Genomic DNA, 23427 nt, shown 5'->3' with positions numbered 1-23427 from the left:
AACTTGCTCGCGAATTTAATAAAAATAATGTTACCGTACACCGGATTTTTTTCATTACAGTATTCAGCTAAATTTTTGCAAGATAACATGCAGACGTTATCAAAATATAACGATATAATCTATTAAAAAAGTGCAATTCATAATTCATGACAATACCACGACAGTGCTAAATGCGATGCAGAGTCATGTGGAATTTAGCAGGGCCTCTTCTAGAAAAATACCTAAATTGCAAGTATACTCTAAGTCTCAATACGCAGAATGTCATAGTCATAACTCACGTTGATGTCATGTCAGCCAGTTATCATTACCGATACATGTTTTTGGACATGTTTATGGCCTACAAATAAAATGTGAGTTTCAGTGTTTCGATAGGAAGTGTTAAATTAACGTATGATCTGCTTCTTGCAACTGAAAGAGGGCACTGTGGCGGATGTTAGCCGACTTGCTGACCAACCACAAGCGTTACCTGGTAGGTAACCACCCATACAATCAGATTGTGATTCAGACTACGAATGCCGTGATATATATATATATATATATATATATATATATATATATATATATATATATATACAAATCCACTTGAACGGGACACGCTGACCTCAAAAGCAGGGCCCGGGGCAGCCACCCCACTTGCCACCCCCAAATGCTGCTCTTGCTCAAGATCACCACCTACAGGTCACCATGCCAATGCACAGATCCTTGTATATTTCTAATTTGTAGTCACTTCTGGCAGATGAAAAAAAAACAGTGGAAATGTATCTTTTTAAGCAGTTGTATGAAGTTGCATTCAAAGCCTAGATGTCCACACAATGCTCTTTTTGCATTTCCTCTCTGACATTTAACACTCGTTTTGTGTCACACTGCCAGCCTTGCCCTGTTCACGTATGGTTGATCCTTACCGTGCTGCTCGATTCTTTGTGATAATTGCGACACCCACTGATCCCTCAGATTGGAGTCCTCAGCAGTAAAGACCATTTTGTCCAGAATCCAGCGCTGTTGGCATTTTGGAGCTCGCTTCACAAAAAACACTGCATTGAAACACAAAGAGGACAATGTCAACTGCATTTGTGTATTTTTGCTAGAAATGCACAGCCATACTGTACAAATATACAGAAAAATGAAATTTAAACAACATGGGCCACATATTTTCTTATAGAATAAAGGGGAAGTCAGACCTATCCCAGCAGCACTGGATAATGTTGACTCTCCAGTCATCCTAGAAGCACATTTTGGAACAATGGACTAACACAGGGGTTCCACTGGTGATATTCAAGTAATCACGGCAGGGAACTGCAAGCGCGAGCAAAGGGAGAGAGATAAATGGATTACCTGTTGTACTTACACCTCAAGAAGCATAAAATCCTGCTGCAAAACACTTTCACTATTAACACTGTTATCCATTTATGCAATTGCTTCAAAAATAAAAAAAATACCAGATCCATGCTTAGTTTGTGGCCAATCAGCTGTCAGTTCAGCTTGCATTTTAACTTTGACAGAAGGAGTTGAAATGAAAACTAGATTAATCGTGTTTTAATACAGCACCATACATACCTTTAAAATAATAGATCAAAAGCTTTTTACTGGAATTCTGAAATAATAATAATCTTAAATTGTCATGTTCATATGTAAGAATAACTAGCCTCATCACCTGTCCAAAACAGGTAATAGTACAAATAAAAAAAATATTTGATATCTCTTGCCTTCAGCATGTACTTTCAACTAGTTCTTTTTGAACGGCTCTTTTCAGTGAATCATAAGAATTGATTCATGAGCACAAATGAATCAATTCAGTGGAGCTCAACAGGACTAGTGCTGAAGTGCATGCGTGTGCTGCATGACATAGTCATCGTCTTCCGCTTTGCTGCCTGCTAGTGGATGTGTGAAGCGCATGCGCAAGTACCACCAGACTCATTTGGTTCTTGAATGAGACACTACCCAAGAATGAGTCAGTCTAATGAGTCTCATTAATTTGATTTTTGAATAAGTCAGTATGTAAGAATCAGCCTAACAATTCAGTACCGATTCCTGAATGAGTCAGTACATGCGAATCCGACTAATGGTTTTTGTTCACTTGACTCGTGAATGAGTTAGTACCCGAGAATCAGTCTAACAATTCTCATTCGATTCGTGAATGTATGTATCAGTACGAGTTACACAATTCTCATTCACTTCTGTTTCTGCAATGCAACATCTAACATTCAATTATGCATCTTAAACATATTATCATGATTTGTGTTTGGAAAAACAGGGTATAAAAATGAATTATAAATGTATAGACAGTAAATTAAATATGAAATATAAATTAACCAACAATAACATTAATTATATATTTATATACAAACATGTATAAATACAAAACCAATGTAAAAATTATTAAAATATATATGTGTGTTGTGATCAGAGGGGAGCCTGGATCTAAAAGGGATCACCAGTCCCGGATCACAAGGGAACGGTTTTAAATTGCCAATTTTAACTCAACAAACACACATCTTTGGGATGTGGGAGGAAAAAAATATTAGCCAAGCAAAAAGCCATGTGTACACAGTGACAGACAGTGACTAAACAAGGGATTCAAACCTGAAACGCTTCTAACTACTGCGCCACCATGCTCACTTGTATAAATATGTATTTCTTCAGTTTTTTTTTTCTTTCCTTATTCACTGTTTAAATGTAACTCTCCCATGGTGTTTGACTTTTTAAATTTGGCTTTGTTTAGGAAAATCAAGTTAAATTGCTCCTGATATTTGAATTCTCTTATATTTGGTATTTGGACTGAATTAAGTGAGACTAATCTACGCAGACTCCAGTGATGCACTGGTGTCTAGTCCAGGTCTGTTAACTGCATTATGTTTAGTGCTGCCAGAATAGAACTGACCCTCAACTGAATTAAACAGACGTGATCAAATTATGGCACATTATGGTTTAATCTAAAGCAGATGTGTAATACTAAGATTGTAGCATTCCAAGATGGAGATGCCTCAAATCATTTACCCTCTCTGATGGGCATTCCTTGCACCATTTGGTCTTACTGTTTTTTATTTTTAGTAATATTTGTGAATAACATTTATGACAGACTGACAGAAAAAGTAGATAGATAGATAGATAGATAGATAGATAGATAGATAGATAGATAGATAGATAGATAGATAGATAGATAGATAGATACTTTATTAATCCCAAAGGGAAATTAACATACTGCAATAATACTAATAATAATTAATACTCAAGTATTTGCAGATCTCTTAAGTATTCAACTCTTTTCAACTAGCCTCACTTTTGTTAACAGAAGAAGTGAAGTTGTCTGAATTGATTTTTTCCTAGACAGTCCTCTGAAGGGAGATTCTCCTTGTTTGTGCTATCGCTGACCATTGCTGTCAGATGGCAGGAGACATCTTCACAGATTAAGGAAGGATTTTGAGGGGTCTTCCCACTTACTCTTTGGAATCATCTGGCATCGGATGCCATCAGAGTCATAATCAAACTGGAATTCATGAACAACTGCTGGAAATTACATGCTGAGTTGGATTGGGCTGGATTAACACTGAGGGTGCCATCAGTGGAGAAAACTGGGTTTTTGAGGGTCTCAACCTGATCAGGATTAATGGCACACTGATAGGGTAGGATGGCCATGAAGGATGTGCAAGAATCAGATGGTCAGCTGCTTTGGTTTCCTAATAGGTGATCCCTGATTGGCATCAATGGAAATGGCTGGCTGCTTCAATCTCCTGAGATTGATGGTTCTATTCTTATCAGAAGAGAAGACTGGAGGATTTGGCTTCTTGAGAGCTACATTAGAATTAGCAATTATAATGTTATGATTTGCTTGCATTTTAAAATTTATTTACACATTTCTTGGTATTATTTGGAAGTCTCTGACATCCATTTGTTTTTTTAAGCTGCTGAATTAAACTTTCCTATTTATTTTTTCTGGTAAATGTTGTTTAAGAGGTTTTAAAATAATTTTCAATCTCTCTACTTTGTCATCTTGGATTCTGCAGGTGCCACCATTTTGCAGTTAATGTTGGTAGCAGTGACAACTGCATTGCCATGTAGAATGAGCAGAGGTCCACAACAACATGTTAAACTGTATAAAGTTCAGCATTGGACCATCATGGTCGTCCAAGATCGCGTTTGCAAACAATAAAGTAATTTGCACGAGTGAAGTTTTGTTTAGTTAACATTTCAAGTACAGTTCTTTGATGTCCAGTTTAGGATCACATGTTGGGTTTGATGCTAGATTTTGTGACTTTCTGGTTTTGACTTTGGCTTTGTTTTCTTGTTAAATGTCTTTCTTCCAGTCCTGTCCTATTCTGCCTGTGTGGCCTGTCATTTCTCCCTCTATTGGCGGAGATGTTTAGCTGCTACAAGTTTGTAAGAGTCACACATCAATTGGAATGAAAGGAGTTGGGTGCTTTTGGGTTTCTGAGAGCCCCAACTGGCATTGTTGGAGAATAGAGGGAGGTGGTGGCTTTGAGTTCTTGAAAATGGAGCTCTGATTGGCATCCACGAATATGGTTTTGGATTCCTAATAGTCTCTTTCTCAACAGAATCAAATCAATGGAAACACTGGACTGCTTTGCATTCGTGATTGTAACGTCTCATGAGCCACTTTAGCATTGTAGATAGTTAGTAAATTACAGTTCCTAAGAGTTGCATTCACAATGGGATCAATGGAAATTATGGACTGCTTTAGAATCCTAAGTGTGAAGCTCCAATTAGCATTGTAGGACTGTGGATGTTTGGCTGAGATGAGTTCTTGAAGGTTGTGTCCAAATCAGAATTAGCAGTAATGGCTGGGAAGTTTGGGCTACAGGTAACCATGTCTTTATTGGAATCAATGGAACATTGGTGAAGATCAGTGTTTCTCAACCACTGGATTGCAATTATTTATTTATTTGTCTATTTTGATTCATTATGGGAGACCCCCTCAGAAAAGTTTAGAAACACTACTGTGGAGGGCTGACTACTTTTGATTGCTGAGAAGGGGATCCAGTTGTGGCTGGGTTTGATGGAGGTCTGGTGTAGACAGTTCCTTGGGTCAAACATCTCAAGTGATGAGGACTCATTCAGGATAGATAGCGGTGTAATGTAGATGGTGCAAAGGAAGCTGTCTGCTTCTGTTTGTGTTGTCTTGTTGTGTATATTGTGTGCTTCTGCTCCCCCTTTCTGTCATGCGGCATTTTTTAGAGGGCACTCACATACTTGTGATATATGAAAAATATGACAAAAACTGAAGTGGAAAGCAGCAAAAAAATGTTCACTTTTTATATTGTATTTTCAAGGAGATCCTTTCTAAGTTAAGAACATCAATCTGCTGGAATCACATGAAACACTCAAATGAAAATGTCTGCATGTTTCCTGTTTGAGGAAAATTCTTTTGTTGTCTTTTAGGCCTGGGTGTACTCTATAAATGTATGACTAATGGCAGATTAAAACCTGGTTGGACGTCAGCCACAGCCAGCACTGTGGTTTTCAAGTACTCACCAGTGAAATCATTAGGTGTGTTAATAATCTTCTTACAAGGCACAATCTCCACAAGCCCCTTTTGCACTGCAATAATTTCCACCAGAGGGATGGTCTCTATGGATTCTGTATACAGAAAGGGAAAGAATAAGAAAAATTAATCTGAAATTCAGCCCTTTGAAAAATGCTGATGGTGCTTTAAAATTTAAAAGTGAGCCATGGTATTGCTTGACAAAGGGTCATATTTGTCTGCAGACCCTAGCCATGCAGTGGATTGGGATTTGAATGGTCGGCACGGGGCGAGCATGTATGGACTCAGTGACCCCCACCTATACACGTTATGTTATCATGCTCATTCCTGCCAAAATGGAAAGCAAGCAATTTATTATTCTATGATTGAATCATTCATTTCCTTGTAAATTTGATTGTCACAGGAATTTGAGTCATATCTTACCAAGTTAAGCCCAGTGATTAATAACACGCCCGGCCCCCGAGAATAAACATATAACTGAAATCACTTATGTTTGGTTACTAAATAAAGCACCTCGTTATCTTGTACTCTCTGCACGGTGTTACATAAAATAAAGATTTATTGATTGAAAAAGGCGTAAATAAATAAGCATGAAAGATAAAAAGTGTTGTACACACTAAGAATTGAAAGCTAAAAGGAGACACAACGCCTAAAGCAGAATCATTAAAGCTGAAATGCCTGATTGTAAGAGAAGCAAACAAGCAGGTGCCATAAAGCAGAACCCAAAATGCAGATACTCTTTGCTAATGCAAGATGGGGAATAAGAAAGCAATATTTTCAATTATCATTAAGACAATCCTGTCGGAGCCATAGTGTTTGTGCAAACTGCCAGTCTGGATGTGTATTTGCATATTGCATACATGTAACAAATAAGAGTCAAATCGCTTTTAAGAAAATCAATGTGCTTTATATTATATAGCCCCCCTCTATGTTACAGGCCACCTCAAGCCACTTTATAAGCAAAGTATAGACAATGGTTTCATATTTGTACATTGCACAGTTTAGAGTCATACAGAAAGTAGGATTGAACCCGCATCCTGGTGGCTCACAGGTTAATAGCTTAACCATCAGGACTCTTCTGCTTTCTTCTTTTAAACCTTATCCCCTGCTCAGAAGAGTCTGTTGTCACATGACATGAAATACAAAGGGAAAAAAATGAGATAACCGGGTGGCCACTACAACACAGTACAGTGAAGTTGGGGGGGGGTCCTTAAAAACGCAAATGTCCGAGGCTTTTAAGCAACTGAATTTAACCAGTTCAAATTAACATGATTGACTGAACAACTAATGATGGCCTTATTTGGCCTCTTCTTAAACCTTTCTTTAAATAGAATTTAAAATGTTATTTCCCCTTCTATGATTACTTGTCACTGCTGCTTAAACAAAGGAAAGCAGTTTCGGGGGAAGATTCAGCCAGTCTTTTTTTTCTGTAGTACTGTATATTGTCTTTCATAGCAAATACTATGAAAGACAAGACTACAAGATTACAGATTAGTGTATGTGGTAAAAGTAAAACAATAAAAGTTAAAGCCGACATTCACAGAAAGCCTGCTCGGTATAAAGTGTTCCTGTTTTTTTTTTTTAATGTTCCTCCACCTCCCTTGCTGGCCCTTCCACTTGCATTTCAGCACTTCCTTATGTGTTATTTTATTTAGAAATGAATGTGTCTCCATAAATAAAGTGATCGGTCTTTTGTCAATTTACAGGACAACTGAGCAGATTTCTTTAGATATTCGTTCAAAATATAAAAGTTTGAAGTGACCCAATGTGTCTTAGTAATTGGCACACAAAGTGGATTAAACCAATTCATGTATGTGACACCCAGCTCTTTAATTTGTAAAGTCTCCTGACACCGTGATGTTGCTCTTTTGCTTTTGATGCTGCCAGTGCAGTTCCTGGCTCCCCCAAAACTGGACTTAGAAAATGGGCTTCAATAACAGATGAATGGATAGATGATTAAGACTGTGGATGGACTGGACGCTGTGATATGCTAATGTGATCTAATTTACACGCAAAGCAGCAGGGCAGTGTGCAAAAATAGGCATGGAAAAATACTTATTAGTTAATTTTTCATTGTAAAACATGCAGAGCAATTATAAGGAAACTAGACCAAGGTAAGGTGCACAGCCCAAGCTCATTTTTCCTGCTTAGCTGCTTTGAAAGCGTCCCAAATAAATGTGAAAGTAGCCAGCCCTGCAACTGCATTTATGACCAGTTGTTAATGTTCCCCACGCCCTTTTGTATTTAGCTGGGTGTTACTTTAGACGGTAATATTTTAGAAAAAATATATACTTATGATAAAGAATAAATAGGAGTGGTGCAGCAGTTAGGGCTGTCGCCTTACATCTCCAGGAACTTGGGTTCAAATCCTGGGCTGTTCTGAAGTATAAATGTTCTCGCATTGTTGATGTGAGATTCCCTGGGCACTCTGACTACCCTCCACTTTCTAAAGATGGATGAAATAGAAGTACATTGTCCAAAAGCTTTTGGATGAATTAAGTCATGGAAATGAATCTGAGAGCTGCTCATGTTACATTTGAATAGCCTTCAATTCACATTTACAGGACTGACACAAATAGAAATTGAATGAATGAAAGGTGAGACTTTTAAAAGTTAAATATTGTTTTTGAATCCAACCAGGACTGTACACATTTTCTGCCACACTCACTAAGTTATTCTTGAGACATGTAATGCACAACGTTCAATGCTTATTTTCAATTTTTGATCTCAGAAGTGCCTTTTGTTGATGAACACATTGTTACAATTCTGACTGCACTTTGCCACCATGCACATCCTCTCACACTGGTGGAGGACTTCGCTGAATAGTGCAAACTCAACTACCTGCACCACTGTATCCTGTACTTCACCTCAGTGGTATCCATATGATTAATTAAACTACATCACACAAAACAGTCTAGTGACATTACAGTCATTGACATTACAGCCATTCATTCTTTATTGGTGCCAACAATGCAGTAACTAAACTTGTAATGGATGTCAAACCATCACAGGGCAAACTTGAGCATAACACCACACTCCCTCAGCTCATATGAGACTAATTTAATTCTGCTAAGATGTATGGCTTGGGGAAGTTGGGGGAGAACTGGAATACCTGGAGGAGAACCCCACCAGACCTGGCAGGTACACAAACAATATTACATTTACTTATTTGGCTGACGCCTTTATCCAAGGCGACTTACATTTCTTTTGGTTTTCCAATTGGAGCACAGGCAAGTCAAGTGACTTGCTTATGGTCACATGGTGTCAATAGTGGGATTTGAACCCACAACCTTAGGATCTGAGGTCCAAAGTTTTAACCTTTACAACACACTGGTGGGTGACATTATCATTATAGCCAAGTTTAGTTGTTACTTTATACTTACTGTACATACAGTGTGGGTGTGCATATATATGTATATACAGTATGTATATGTATGGGTAGTTAACCACCCATACAATCAGATTGTGATTCAGACTATGAATGCCATGAATGTAATTACCCCGATCTACATACTGTCAAATAAACAAACCACACGCCGTGGCGCAACGTCAGAGGCGAAGTGACGTCCGAGGTTTGATTCCCCGAGAGGGGGGTGCAGTGAGTGTGTATGCCTGATGAGCCCAGAATTAGGGTGAAACACGTGTCGCATACTCTTTGCATTATTTGACAGTAAAACTATTTCAACCATATATATATATATATATATATATATATATATATATATATATATATATATATACTGCATATATATATATACATACATACATACAGAGTTGGCCCACCCTTTGCAGCTATAACAGCTTCAGCTCTTCTGGTAAGGCTTTCCACAAGGTTTACGAGTGTGTTTATGGGAATTTTTGACTGTTCTTTCAGGAGAGCATTTGTGAGATCAGGCACTGATGTTGGACAAGAAGGCCTGGCTCGCACTCTCCACTCTAATTCATCCCAAAAGTGTTCTGTTGGGTTGAGGTCAGGGCTGTGTGCAGGGCAGTCAAGTTTCTCCACACCAAACTCATTCATCCATTTCTTTCTAAACCTTGATTTGTGCACTGGTGCACAGTCATGTTGGAACAGGAAGGGGCCATCCCCAAACTGTTCCCTCTGGAGCTTGAAATTGTCCAAAATGGCTTTGTATGCTGAAGCATTAAGAGTTCCTTTCACTGGAACTAAGGGAACAAGCCCAACCCTTCAAAAACAACCGCACACCATAATCCCCCTTGCACCAGACTTTACACTTGGCATAATGCAGTCAGGCATGTACTGTTCTTCTGGCAATCACCAAACCCAGACTCATCCATCAGATTGCCAGACAGAGAAGTGTGACTTGTCACTCAAGAGGACACGTTTCCACTGCTCTAGAGTCCAGTGGCGTTGTGCTTTACACCACTGCATCCGATGCTTTGCATTGCACTTGTGATGTAAGGCTTGGAAACAGCTGCTCGGCCATGGAAACCCATTCCATGAAGCTCTCTACGCACTGTTCTTGAGCTAATCTGGAGGTCTGTAGCTATTGACTCTGCAAAAAGCAACTTCTGTACACTGTGCACCTCAGCATGCGCTGTCCCCGCTCTGTGATTTTATGTGGCCTACCAGTTCATGGCTGCTGAGTTGCTGTTGTTCCCAATTGCTTCCACTTTGTTATAAAACCACAAACAGTTGACTGTGGAATATTTAGTAGCAAGGAAATTTCATGAATGGACTGATTGCTCTGGTGGCATCCTATCACGGTACCACGCTTGAATTCACTGAGCTCCTGAGAGCGACCCATTCTTTCACAAATGTTTGTAGAAGCAGTCTGCATGCCTAGGTGCTTGATTTTATACACCTCGGGGCAAGGAAGTGATTGGAACACCTGAATTCAATGATTTGGAGGGGTGTCCCAACACTTTTGGCAATATATAGAGGCTAGAAATCCACAAAAGAAGAAAATGAATCACGTACAGTATCTTAAAATATTGTTTTTAATTTCTAGGCTTTCAACAACCTACCAGGTGTCATCATCAGAGGAAAATGATTAGACATACAGGAATCAAAGACAATATACTGTATAGGAAATGGGGGCGGGACTGTAAAGGGGAGGGATTAATAGGGTCGAGTTCAGAGGGTGTTGTTACAAACAACAAATCACAGACCTTCCCTTCCATATATAAATATATATTGTAACACATGCACATCCGAGGAACACCTTCTGGCTCATCTAAGGTAGACAATAACCCACCAGGGAAAGGGGGGGAACTGTCACTAACAGTATCATCTCTGGTCTTCCCCACAGCGCTAAGAAGATGCCCCTTAAGGGGTGACTAATCCTGTTCCTTTCAGACAGAGGACTTTAAAAACCTGCTGCCCCCAGATGATGGAGTCTCATTTGGATCCGGACTTGGACATGAATGGAGCTCCTAAAGCCAGAGTCGCCCTTAAAGAGCTACTTACGTAGAGAAACCAGGAAGACTATTGTTATAATTAAAAGGGGCCACCCAGCTGGCAATCCAATACTTCTTTGGATTCCCTGTGTGTTCCTTCCACCTGTCCACAATGTATAAATATACAGTATATACAGTATGTATATATATATATATATATATATATATATATATATATATATATATATAGTCACACATGTGCAATTAGGAGATAGCTTATGGGCTCAAATAATTGCTATTGCCCGCCGGACCAGGGGTTGGCACTGTTCTCTAACTTCTCCTCTCTCTCTACAGAACAACAGAAGAACCCTCAGCCTAACCATCACTTCCGGTCCCCAGACAACATCACCTCCGGTTTCTGGTCCACCCCGCCTCCTCCTGATGTCACTTCTTGTTCCAGAATGCCACATACTCATAATATAATTTTCTTCTGACCATATATACCACCTCCTCTTTGTTATAATCAGTTCTGTTTTGGACTCCAGACTGTAAAGACGTTATTCATTCACCTGACACCTTCAGAATACGGGGGAATCCCCAAAACATTTGATTTTGTCTTTGTGTTTAATTTACAATGTATATATATGTATTGCTAAGTATCATTTTCATTTATGTATTTATATTTTCTATTTTTGTTTAGCTGTTCAGAGGCAACACGCAAGTCTGAATTTCACACTACTGTATTAATTAACAACGCACTTGACTTGGCTTACAATGTACTGCATGAGACGTTTTTATTTTGATATTCTGAACAGCTCTATGTGAGTCAGTGTACTCCCTCAGTCTGCTCCACATTGTTGTATGTCTGTTAGCTATCTTCATAGTTCTTGTCTATGACTAATACATTAAATTTGGACCTTGTGGTGTCTGAGTGTGGAAACCAATATGTAAATGTTCATCTAAGATCAGTCAGTTAAAGAGGGGTGGAATATTTTTCAGCTTGTTCATGACATTTGCATAACAGACATGACTAGAAATGCAATAAGAGAGTATCTACTAGGAACAGAAAGAAATACAAATTGTATTTTTTTTTTAAAGCTTGCTGTTACTTTCTTTTTTGGTGAAGACTTGGGAACCCCAGCACCAAATCACAACAGACCTTCTTTGTATTCTCATTAAATTACTGAACACGGATAAGGTAATAATATCATTCTTTTTTTATAATGTTAGGGTACTCAGGACAGAGATCTTATAATAAAAGCTGCGGTCTATAATATGTACTTGGATACTAACCTGAACAGTGTCTTTATTTTGAAAATGGCATGATGTCACTTGTTTTACTTGACAGTTGTCATAATTTGAGTCTGATAACATTCCCACTACCCTATTCTTAATCATAGTATAACCAGGCATGTTGTATAACACCACTGACGTCAGGTTTCCGTACCCAACTGGGCTATTTTTATTCAGTGTCCGCAGGGAAAAATAGGTTTTGCAGGTGTTTTTGAAGTTCTTTTTTAAAAAAACAACATATTTTGGGCTATTTATCAAATCTCCTCCTTTGCTCTATCAGCATGCTTTTCACCTGTTAACCCCCAAGCTCCTTGGTCCTTTAAATATATATTTTATCACACTCAGATCTCTATGGGGGAGTCCCCCTTCTTCTATGGTATTTTCCTAACCTACCCCTCTCAAATCTCCGAGGTAAGCCCTGCCCTGTGCTTTTCAGTGGGTCCTTCTGTATACGTCAGGTTTTGAACTGGTCTCTTGCACCACTGTGTGGGTATTGAACTGTACATTGGCTTGAATTTTTTTCTGGACCTGGCAATCCTGGCTGACATAATGTAAAGTGACAACTCCTCAACGTAGCGTTGCCATGGATGTCTGCAGCTAGACTCTGTAGGATGGTTCGTATGCATACTTGCAGCCACAAATTATTAAACAAATGTTATTTTAAAAAGCACCTTTGAATGGCAAATACCATCCTGAGGCACTTCACCAGTGTAGAGGCCTAGTTCACCTGCTTAGCAGCAACCATAGCTCCTGCACTTCAGAACGGATAATCTACCTGAAGCTAAGCTTGTTTGGATGGGAGACCTCGAAAAACACTTGGGTTGCTGTTGGAAGAGGCATTGGTGAGGCCATCAGGTGTTCAGTAGTCAGTGTGTGGATCACAATGTCCCAGTGCTGTGACAGGGACATAAAAACAGCATGTACTGCTGTAAAAACTGAAGCCATCCTAACAGAAAAATGTTTTCCAAAGTCCTGGCTTATTTGCCCACCATGGCCATTCTGGCCCCCTTTTCATCCGCTGTCTCACCCCTTCACCACCTAATGTGTGGTGAGTGTACTGATGCAACAATGGCTGCCATCACATCATTCAGGTGGATGCTGCACATTGGTTGTGGTTAAAATGATTCCCCACTGTCTATGTAAAACAGTTTGAGTAGGTTAGAAATGAAATGAACAGAACACTGGAAGATAAAATGTCAATGTCACGTTGTCAGTTGGAGGTGGGGATTAAACCGGCAGCCTGCATGTTTAGACGCCAAGGACTTAGTCACTACAAGGAGGACTGGGTTATTGATGGCTAGACATTTGTTTTAATAGATTTATACACCTCTGCCACATGTCAATAATTTTCATGTCTCAAATTCACAGACTTACTGTGTATAAAATAATCGTCCAGTTACTCTGTCTGCACCATTTTACTTTAGTGTGGGGGTTGATGTCATTGCACTGCTCAGTGCAACTGTAGCACAACCTTCTTTACCTTTTTTGAATGACTAGCCCTCTGGCAACACCAATACGCCAGGCAGAGCTGATTCTAGGATTATTGCTGCCCTATGTGAAGTTGTAAATGGCGCCTTGCTCGGAGAAGAATCATCACTGCCAGACCTGTACATTGGGACCTAGATACAGGACTGGGGCAGCTTAGTATTTAGGCCCTCAAATTCACAATTTGAAAATGTTGAGTTATAGCAACGTCTGTTTATAAGACAAATAAAACGAACACAACAAGAAAATTTTTCTGTCTCAGAGAGATATGCTCTAGAAGGGTGCCATTTCAGAGAATAAGTAAGAATTTGGCATTTCAGAGAATAAGTAAGGATTTGGTTGTGATAATTGTCTGTATTTGCTGCTTTTAATGTTTCTCTATAGAAGATTACACTCAATTACCAGGAATCCTTATAATTAAGTATTTAAACTACCTACTAAGTATATGTCTTTTGATAATGGTGCCTTTTTTAAATTTTTTTATTTAGCTGAGACATTACCATAACATATACATGTCATTTAAATTAATAAAATAAGTTTAAAACTTAGTATAATGACAATATTCAGTGAAATTGAGAATATAACAATTATCCTTATAGTAATATTTACCCACAATTCCTATTCACCGTATGCTTGTGTATGCAAATAATGCAATCTTCCTATCCAAAAAACCCACAACTGCTTTAGCGTGCCCAGAGCGAATTTCGTAAATGGTGGTGAGCAACAGAATACGATATTTGCTAACTATTAACACAGGTTGTAATGTATGTGCATTTGGGAGATGATCATACGAGTAGTTTGGGTTAAGTGAGCTTTTAGCAGTTCACTCAAGAGCTACAGTCCTGTTGCCATTTTGATTGTTTAATTTTATTTTATGTCTGTCTCTTCTATGCTACAATTTGAGGATTATTATTATTGACATCATCATCATCATCATTGTTGTTGTTCGTGCTGTTGTTGGGCTGTGTAGGTCGTCAGACGTCGAGACCGAACTTCACTAGTATGCAAAAATAATATAACACAATAATAATAATAATTCTCTACATTTATAATCGGACGTTCGCTTTGAGTCCGAATGTTCGTAGCTCAGTATTGTTAAATAATAAAATTTTAAACACTTGCATTGCCCAGGGCCATTTCTGGGCAACATAGTATATGCTATGCATAGTGCAGACTGTGTCCCGGTCCGGGTCGGACAAATTTTTCTAAACGAAATAAAGATAGGAATCCCCAGTGTGTGCTTGGTGTGTGGGTGTGTTTGTGTGTGTCCTGCAGTGGGTTGGCACCCTGCCCGGGATTGGTTCCTGCCTTGTGCCCTATGTTGGCTGGGATTGGCTCCATCAGACCCCCGTGACCCTGTGTTCGGATTCAGCGGGTTGGAAAATGGATGGATGGATGGATCGCTACATGGGGCTGTAGTAATGCACCATGACCATTAGAGGGCGCGTGCCTAGACCGCCTATGTCTAGAAACGGCCCTGGTGCCAGGCTCAAGTCACATCGGCCGCATGTCACTTCTTTCCGTGTGAAGTGGCCTGCTAGGCTTCTTTTGCCAGAGAAGTTCCAGTCAGTTTTTGTGTTCCTAAGAACTACTTTTGAACAGTTTGAAATCACTTCATTTTTTTTTATCCGGTGCTTACTGACCCCCATGTGTGATATACCGTTTGACTCGTCTTGGTATCTAATTATACAAGACGTCAAAATTGGACCATCTAGATCAGGGGTGTCGAACTCCAGGCCTGGAGGGCCGCAGTGGCTGCAGGTTTTTATTCTAATCCTTTTCCTAATCAGTGACCCGGTTTCAATACTGATTCAATACAGTGCTCTTAATTGATTTATTTCTTTATTAAATGACAGCCAAACAGAAATGAGACATGAAACAAGCCAACAGATGACCAGCTAAATTAGGGCTTCAAACTCCAACCAATTTCACTTGAAGCACTTTCTTAATGACAAGCCAATTCTTGCTGTTAATTAAACTCATTATTTAATTCCATGGCTTGTTGCTACTCTTATGCTGCCACAGCAGACATTTCCAAAACTGTTGATTTTCAGTTTTTTCTAAGAACACTGTCAAAATGTTTTGGTGACCTGAGAAATCAGCCTTACTGAGACCTTCACCTTTCTTTATTTTCAGAAATTGTGGCAAAGGTGAGCTGGTCATGTGGTGGCTTGTTTTGTGTCTATTACTTAGCTGCTAATTATGGAAAAAGAAATAACAAAGGGGCCTGAGTCAAGTTAATTAAAACTAAGGCAAAAGAAGTAAATTAGCCGCAAAAACTGGTCACTAATTAAGAAGATGGTTAGAATGAAAAGCGTGCAGGAAACGTCATCCTTATGATAAAGAGTAATTCAATAGGTGTCATACAGCAAAGATGATCAAAAGAACTAGAAGTTGTGCATGACACATCGAATGGCCCCTTGGGGTTCATCTCCTAGTTGGATAGGAGGGGTAAACTCTTTTCCACAAAACTTTGAAAAAACGGGGATTGATAATAGATGCATGTGGAATGTCGTTCTATGTTATCTCGAGGTTTCTGATAACGCATATGGTAATATTTCTGATAATTTGATTCTTTACCGGTAGCCCTCTAACAGCCACTCCCAGAAGGTTAAAAATGACAAGTTTCAAACATAAGCATGTAGGGTATCGTTTTACACTATTTCAGGGTCAGTGGTTACAAAACTTAAATTATTTGTAGTCCTTTACTGGGGATCTAGCCTTCTATAGAACTCTATCAGAGAGTGAAGAATGACATATTTCTATTACAATCGAGAATAATTCAATAGTTCAAATATGTCACACAACTATTCTTCTTTATTATGTACTTCGACCTCTTGAAGTAAATCATTACATTTCTTATGTACGCCCCCGAAATATACTAATTCAGACTTTTCTTCATTAAGGATTGGGAGGGGTGGGGTGACGTCACTGCAATTCTCTCAAAAGCTTTACTCACTGATTTTGGCTATGAGTTTCTCCAGCCTGGGTAACATTTAAAATGTATTTATATTAACCTGCTGTGAGGATCTTAAATGGAATCGGTGTTCTACTTAGTTTGTAACCCCAACACCTAAATTGCACTTACGCATGCTAAACTTCTGTAGCTATGCGTACACTCAGTTTCCCGTAAATTAGTTTTTGGCTTTTAAGGGATAATTTAGATTTTCTCAGAAGAGGCGGAGAGAGCCCGGGGAGCTAAAACAAAAAGGGAAATCAGCATATGAATGCTTAAACACTCGAAACTTAGCCCGCGGTGGAGACACGGTAAAGTCACGTGTAGACTTGATGACCTCACTGACACTTAGTACTTGGAATAGCTGCGCCTGCACTTTTGAACATCCAGTCCGGTGAAGTAGCTAAGGCACCCGGTCTGTTAGAGAGCGAAGTCTTTGCACTCCAAGTGTCGTGGCACGACAGGTGGTTATAAGTCCGAGTTGGCTGATGTTTTGTATAGTTTAAATTATTTTATTACTTTAGTGCTTAAACAAAAATAGCAATACTTGTCTTCATGAAGAAAAGAAGGCAACAATCAGTGCTAACATTCAGCATTAAGACTCTCAGAACTTACGTCAGGTAGTGTTTTGACCATCTGTGTTAGTATTTTAAAATGTATTCAAATTCCGAATCTAAATCCACGTGTGAGGAGGAATTTTAGTGGCCCGTACGGTACGATGGAGACCAGGAACTCGTGTTAGAGATGATTTAAGTGGAGCCGGTTCCGGGAGCTATGTTAACTAGGAAAGAATGAAACGAAAGGTTTGTCACCTCTAGTTACTGTAAACTAGTGTGATTTTCAACCTACCTATTGAAGTTTCCTTAAAAGAACGGCGAGCAAAATAATATTATTAGATATACAGTACCTGGCCTTTCACGCTTGTGCGTTCGCGTCCATTTGAAGCTCCTCCCGTTCAGAATCGCTGAATAAATTTTCTTTTTGATCTTTAGATAAGAGTGGAATGGGTCCATGTCGGTGTCCGTGCAAATCTCAGATCCTGATGGTTGAACGCCGGCTGGTTAGCACTTTTTCAAAGATTTGCCGTTCTTCTCTTCTAGCAGATGATGCTTTGAAGTCCTGGACTCATCTGTTTTGACAGTCTTTAAGAAGCCATAAAGCAGCGCTCTGCGGTGTAGAGTTACCTGAGTCACCCGGTGCACACCTGGAAGGCTCTCGTTTTTCATTGGTCGTCGCGTCTGACGTCCAGCGGCATTGAGATTCACGGGAAATGCTGCAGAGCAATACATATAAAGTAGGACAGATGACGTCATGCGAGCTATTTGAGCCCTGAAGGGGCGGACAGCGAAATCCAAGGGACGAGCTGAGCATTCACGACGAACAGCAGGGTGTTTGGTTTCCAAGAATAATGTGTATTGTGGTAGGTGGATGGGATTGGGTGGACATTGCGTAAGTAGAGCTGTTGCTGCGGGCAGCTTGAAAGCTTTGCTAAATTACATACTGTTCTACAAATCACATTAAATGCTATTGTCTTGTTATAGGCTGGTATGCACTCTTTCATTTAAGTATACTCGTCTTTGATCTACAGTGTGTCCATTAGTTTGATTAAAGTAAATGCCGTTCATTTAGGCAGTTTAAACTAAATGCCCAATTATATTTCATGCCACTTTTTGTCGCAGAGGCAATCAATAATTTGAAAACTTGACCATTTCAAAGTGCGTAAGAATACATTTAAAAATAAAATGAGAACTAACAATTATACAAATAGCAATTCCTGCCCTCCATGCAGTCACCGATAGATCAGAGTAATATCGGAATCTGAGTATGTCAGTCTGCCAGCATAGGGCGCAATGCCACGGGGGTCTGCTGCCTTCCTCTGAGTATGTGCATATAGAAAAATATGCATAAATTAGCATAATTGTTCAGAAACTGCAGTTGGGTATGGCCCTTAAAAAAGAGGCAGAAAAGATAATGTACAAAGTTTAAAATTCGTAGAGCAAATGTGTATTTTCAGAATTGATTTCAACATTATAGAAGACCTAGCCTCCCATATAAAGCTAAATACCAATAATGGAGCCAGAAAGCTAAAATGTAACTTCCGCGAATATCGGCAGAGGAGGCAGTTAGAACAGCAAGAAGCCCAATGGAAAGAAAATAAAATCGGACAAACACTGCATGATGTCAGGGACGGAGTTTTGAAGTTAACAGCTGTCCAGGGAATGGCACAGCTTCGAGACACTCTAAACTGACCATAAACAGAGTTTGGTTAGTCTTAGGTGTACTAAATTGCTAATAATCAGCCAAAATATCTATCTATCAAATATGCGCCAGAACTGGTGATTTTCGCTGTAAGTGTCCTGTGCTGTCTCGTGTCATTGTTGATTGCCCAGACGGTGTCCTCTTTCACACTTGATGACACTCAGGAAGCAATTCGTGTTTCCTCATAACAAGCGGACGTGAATTACCCCACGGGTTTCCTTGGGTTTACATGCTCGGCGGTAACAATGGCAACGAGGTGTGCTGTTGTACGTGTCTGCCTCCTGCGAGGTGAATTTTCATTAAAGTGTATTTCACTCACGATTTGTGACTTCCCAGTGTCAGAAATCTCACATACGGGCATGTCTCGTATCTATAGTTCAAAGCCCACCACTTAATATGTAGTTCATGCACTGTATTTCCTCTTTACAATTTAACAGCTTTACAGGGTCTTCACTGTAGCATCTTATCTTAAAATGTCTGTAGTACTAGGGTGTTGTACCGTGTTAGCCATTATGAATGTAGAGAAAATCCAAGCAAAATTTTGCTTAAATTGTCTGCAAATGTTCGTTTTTATTTATCCGCGTATGTGTACGAGTGACATTGATTTTCATCAGCTCTGCTTTTATCTTCTTACATAATCGTGGCTGATTGGTGATACCACCCGATTACCTGATATTCATTATTAGTGCTCTGTGTGCGGAGTCAGTTATCTTTATCGTCAACTTCATGGTAAAATCCGTTAATTAAAGTGAAGTCGACCTCCATCCTCAAGGTAAACACGTTCACAATCTAAACTGGTGGTCCTTATCTCGTCTCGGTGACTTTGTGTTGAATTAGTTTACGCTGAGGCGCCTAAGCACGGAGCCAGCTTGGTTGAAATCGAAAATAAATGAAAAAGTGACGTACGCTTTGTTCACAAGACACTCACAGTAGTTTTCATGACACGATTTATTGTTCGGAGCCGTGCAGGTCTGCAAAAGACTGGAAGATTAGACACAGCGGCGTAAGACTTGGCTTTACTAGAAAATGTGCAGGTGGCACGGTGGCTAGTCAGTTAGGCTAGGCCATACAGTTTTCCTATGCACCAGCCATCTTGAGCAATCGTGTATGAAATACAGTAATCCGAATCGGTGGGCTGAGAGCGAGTCTGGGAATTTGAATATATACACATGGCCACGGTTTTGGTTCTTGTCTTGGGCCCGATGTTGATTGTAGCTTCAGACGCATCAAAGGAATACGTGATTTTAGAATTGAGATTCATTGCTAGATCGTTTCTTGTACTCAATTACTGGGACAAAGTGTCCCTCATAACGAATTTGTACTGCTAGGTTTCGATTCGATTAAATACCTCGGGGGGTTCTTGTGTTGCCCTTCCTCACTCTAAAGACGCGCACGTTAGATTAAGTGGTGACTCTAAATAATTACCCGATATGAGTGCACGTGCCCGGCGATGGGTTGGCACCTGTTGTCCAGTTGAACTTGTAGCGACCACAGTATAGATTGGATTAAGCAGTTTCGAATGTGTATGAATAGATAAACCTCCGTATCTGTTAAACCCAAATGGTGGAAATTTTCAATACCTCTGCCACATGTCAATACTTTTCATGTCTCAAATTCACAGACTTACTATGTATAAAATAATCGTCCAGTTACTCTGTCTGCACCATTTTACTTTAGTGTGGGGGTTGATTTCATTGCACTGCTCAGTGCAACTGTAGCACAACCTTCTTTACCTTTTTGAATGACTATCCCTCTGGCAACACCAATACGCCAGGCAGCGCTGGTTCTAGGATTATTGCTGCCCTATGTGAAGTTGTAAATGGCGCCTTGCTCGGAGAAGAATCATCACTGCCAGGCCTGTACATTGGGACCTAGATACAGGACTGGGGCAGCTTAGTATTTAGGCCCTCAAATTCACAATTTGAAAATGTCGAGTTATAGCAACGTCTGTTTATAAGAAAAATAAAAAGAAGATAACAGGAAAATTTTTCTGTCTCAGAGAGATATGCTCTAGAAGGGTGCCATTTCAGAGAATAAGTAAGAATTTGGCATTTCGGAGAATAAGTAAGAATTTGGTTGTGTTAATTGTCTTTATTTGCTGCTTTTAATGTTTCTCTATAGAAGATTACACTCAATTAACATGCAACCTTATAATTAAGTATTTAAAACTACCTACTAAGTATATATCTTTTGATAATGGTGTCTTTTTTTAATTTAGCTAAGACATTACCATAACATATACATGACGTTCGCTTTGAGTCCGAATGTTCGTAGCTCAGTATTGTTAAATAATAAAATTTTAAAAACTTGCATCGCCCAGGGCCATTTCTGGGCAACATATTATATGCTATGCATAGTGCAGAATGTGCAGGCGCTCCTGAGGCAGACCAATACACGCCAGCGTGTCCATAGGATGTCGCGTATTAGTCGAGGTATAGCTGCGATTCTTGAGAGACGACCCACCAAGAATTATCATAGAGATTTGGGTTCGAATCCCGCTCATGGCACATTGCTGAATGGAAGAATATATCTCTAATATATATATATATATTTTAAACTTTCTCTTCGACGAAAGGTGCTTTGAATTCTACTTTGCAGATTTAGTTGTTTATTTTTATGTTTTGATTAAACAAAAACTGTTTAATGAATGATTGATTTGTTAAGGAACACATGGACAACAGGCATAGTTAAAATCACAATTAAACAAACTGCCTGCAAATTCTATTGAATCATAATTATAACAAATAATAACGCATTTCACTTACTTATATAGCACCTTTACCATGGTCGCAGACGGCCGCAAAGATAACCAAGAGGGGTACAATAAAAATGAAAGCACAATAAGAATGAATAAATAATAGTTCACAACCTTGTGTTTGTATGTACTGTACTGTATTTATAAAATTTGGGAAGTAATATTTTCTAGTTGATGCTGACATTTAATTAATTTGAAGTAGGTAAAAATAAATATTTGGAAATATTGCGAATGGAAATGTTTATATACTTATAGTAAACGGCACACACACCATTTAGCTAATTATATAGATCTTTTTCTTCTTCATTCGGCTGCTCCCGTTAGGGGATGCCACAGCGGATCATCTTTTATATACTGTATATCCTGGCCAAATCGGCATCAGACTAGCACACAAACCCGCGAACAATCTGCGCAATCTGAGAAGTTTATAGCATTCCATGCAGTTTTGCACAGCGGTATACATGCGACAAACATCAAAAAGAAATGCAACACGTATACAGGAACATCGCAACGCCGTCAGAAGGAAGGACTCACGATCACAGATCTACAGTATACGCATACAAAATCAGCAGGACATACATTTAACTGGGACAATGTACAAGTAAGATTTAGGCCTGTACTAAAGTGCCAGAGAACTGTCTAAATATTGGCAATCAGACAAAAACGCCATTAACAAACATTTGGACATAAACCCAGCGTATGCAAACTGAAGTAGAACATGTTCATAATAAATAAAACGTTACGACCAGTGCCCCATATATATGCTGTTCTACAGCACGATTAGAATCGTCTGAGTATTAAAGGTGTAGGTCTATTTTATAAGCATATTTTATAACATCAATGTTAATATCGAGTATACTGTAACTATAATTATTATTATTCTGTATTAGCATTGATATGAACGATTTGTGAAATTAGTGTTAAGTATAAAAAATGAAACTATGATTATACAATTCAATGTTTATTATATTTATACATTATTATATCTGTCTTTACACGTTTTGCACACCTATTTAATAAATGTAATAAACTGCACCAAGAATGGTTAAAAAATCATTCAAAAATGTCTACGTGAATGTAAATATATCTGCACAAACCGACACTCGTGAGTAACATTTTTAGAAAGTTCAAAATGAAACGCAAATCGCAAAGTGTCTGTGTGCAGACTCGAACAAGCTTTTGCAGAATACATTAACTGACAAGACTGCGGTGGGTTGGCACCCTGCCTGGGATTGGTTCCTGCCTTGTGCCCTGTGTTGGCTGGGATTGGCTCCAGCAGACCCCCGTGACCCTGTGTTCGGATTCAGCGGGTTGGAAAATGGATGGATGGATTAACTGACAAGAGGCCCTTTCTGAGTTTTGGTAGCCATCACGAGCCGTGATTCGCCAATTCTTGGTAGCCGACTGAGCCATCATTGGCCAATTCTTGGTAGCCGAACCGGGCTGTGAATGGTCAATTCTTGGTAACCGATACGGGCCGCGATTGGCCCGAGCTTTCAATTCTTGGTAGAATCTTGGTAGCAGAAAGCGATCTGATTGGTTTTCGCTACCAAGAATTACCTCGACTCCTGGCTGCTCGGGGGCGCCATCAGCCAAACTGGGGACACAATTCTGTTATAGCACCCCTCCAGATTCACTTTATCTGGAGCCAGAGGAGTTTTCTGGATATCCGAAAATCAAAACACAATTTTGTACAACGAGTTTACTCCCTAAGATTTCCGTAATTGCTTTTAAAGGTCACAACACTAACATTTCACTAAAGACAGATTCCTAACTGCACTTCTCATCACCTGCTATGTGAATTCCTTTTTTTCTTAAGTG

General features: G+C 39.3%; 1 protein-coding gene across 1 annotated transcript in view; it reads right to left on the bottom strand.

The window, feature by feature from the left end:
• Window positions 1-17902, bottom strand: part of zgc:158263 (ceramide kinase family protein) — a 32792-nt gene extending 14890 nt beyond the window's left edge. The window contains exons 1-3 of the mRNA XM_028813426.2: window positions 17500-17902; window positions 5488-5592; window positions 903-1031 (exon numbers count right to left, since the gene is read on the bottom strand). Coding sequence (XP_028669259.2) covers window positions 903-1031; window positions 5488-5592; window positions 17500-17605 — 340 coding nt within the window. The 5' untranslated portion in view covers window positions 17606-17902. The remainder of the gene's footprint in view (window positions 1-902; window positions 1032-5487; window positions 5593-17499) is intronic.
• Window positions 17903-23427: the final 5525 nt, after the last annotated feature.

The sequence above is a fragment of the Erpetoichthys calabaricus genome, chromosome 11, assembly GCF_900747795.2.
Source record: "Erpetoichthys calabaricus chromosome 11, fErpCal1.3, whole genome shotgun sequence".
Taxonomy (NCBI): Eukaryota; Metazoa; Chordata; class Cladistia; order Polypteriformes; family Polypteridae; genus Erpetoichthys; species Erpetoichthys calabaricus.
This window is presented reverse-complemented; position numbering and strand designations above follow the sequence as displayed.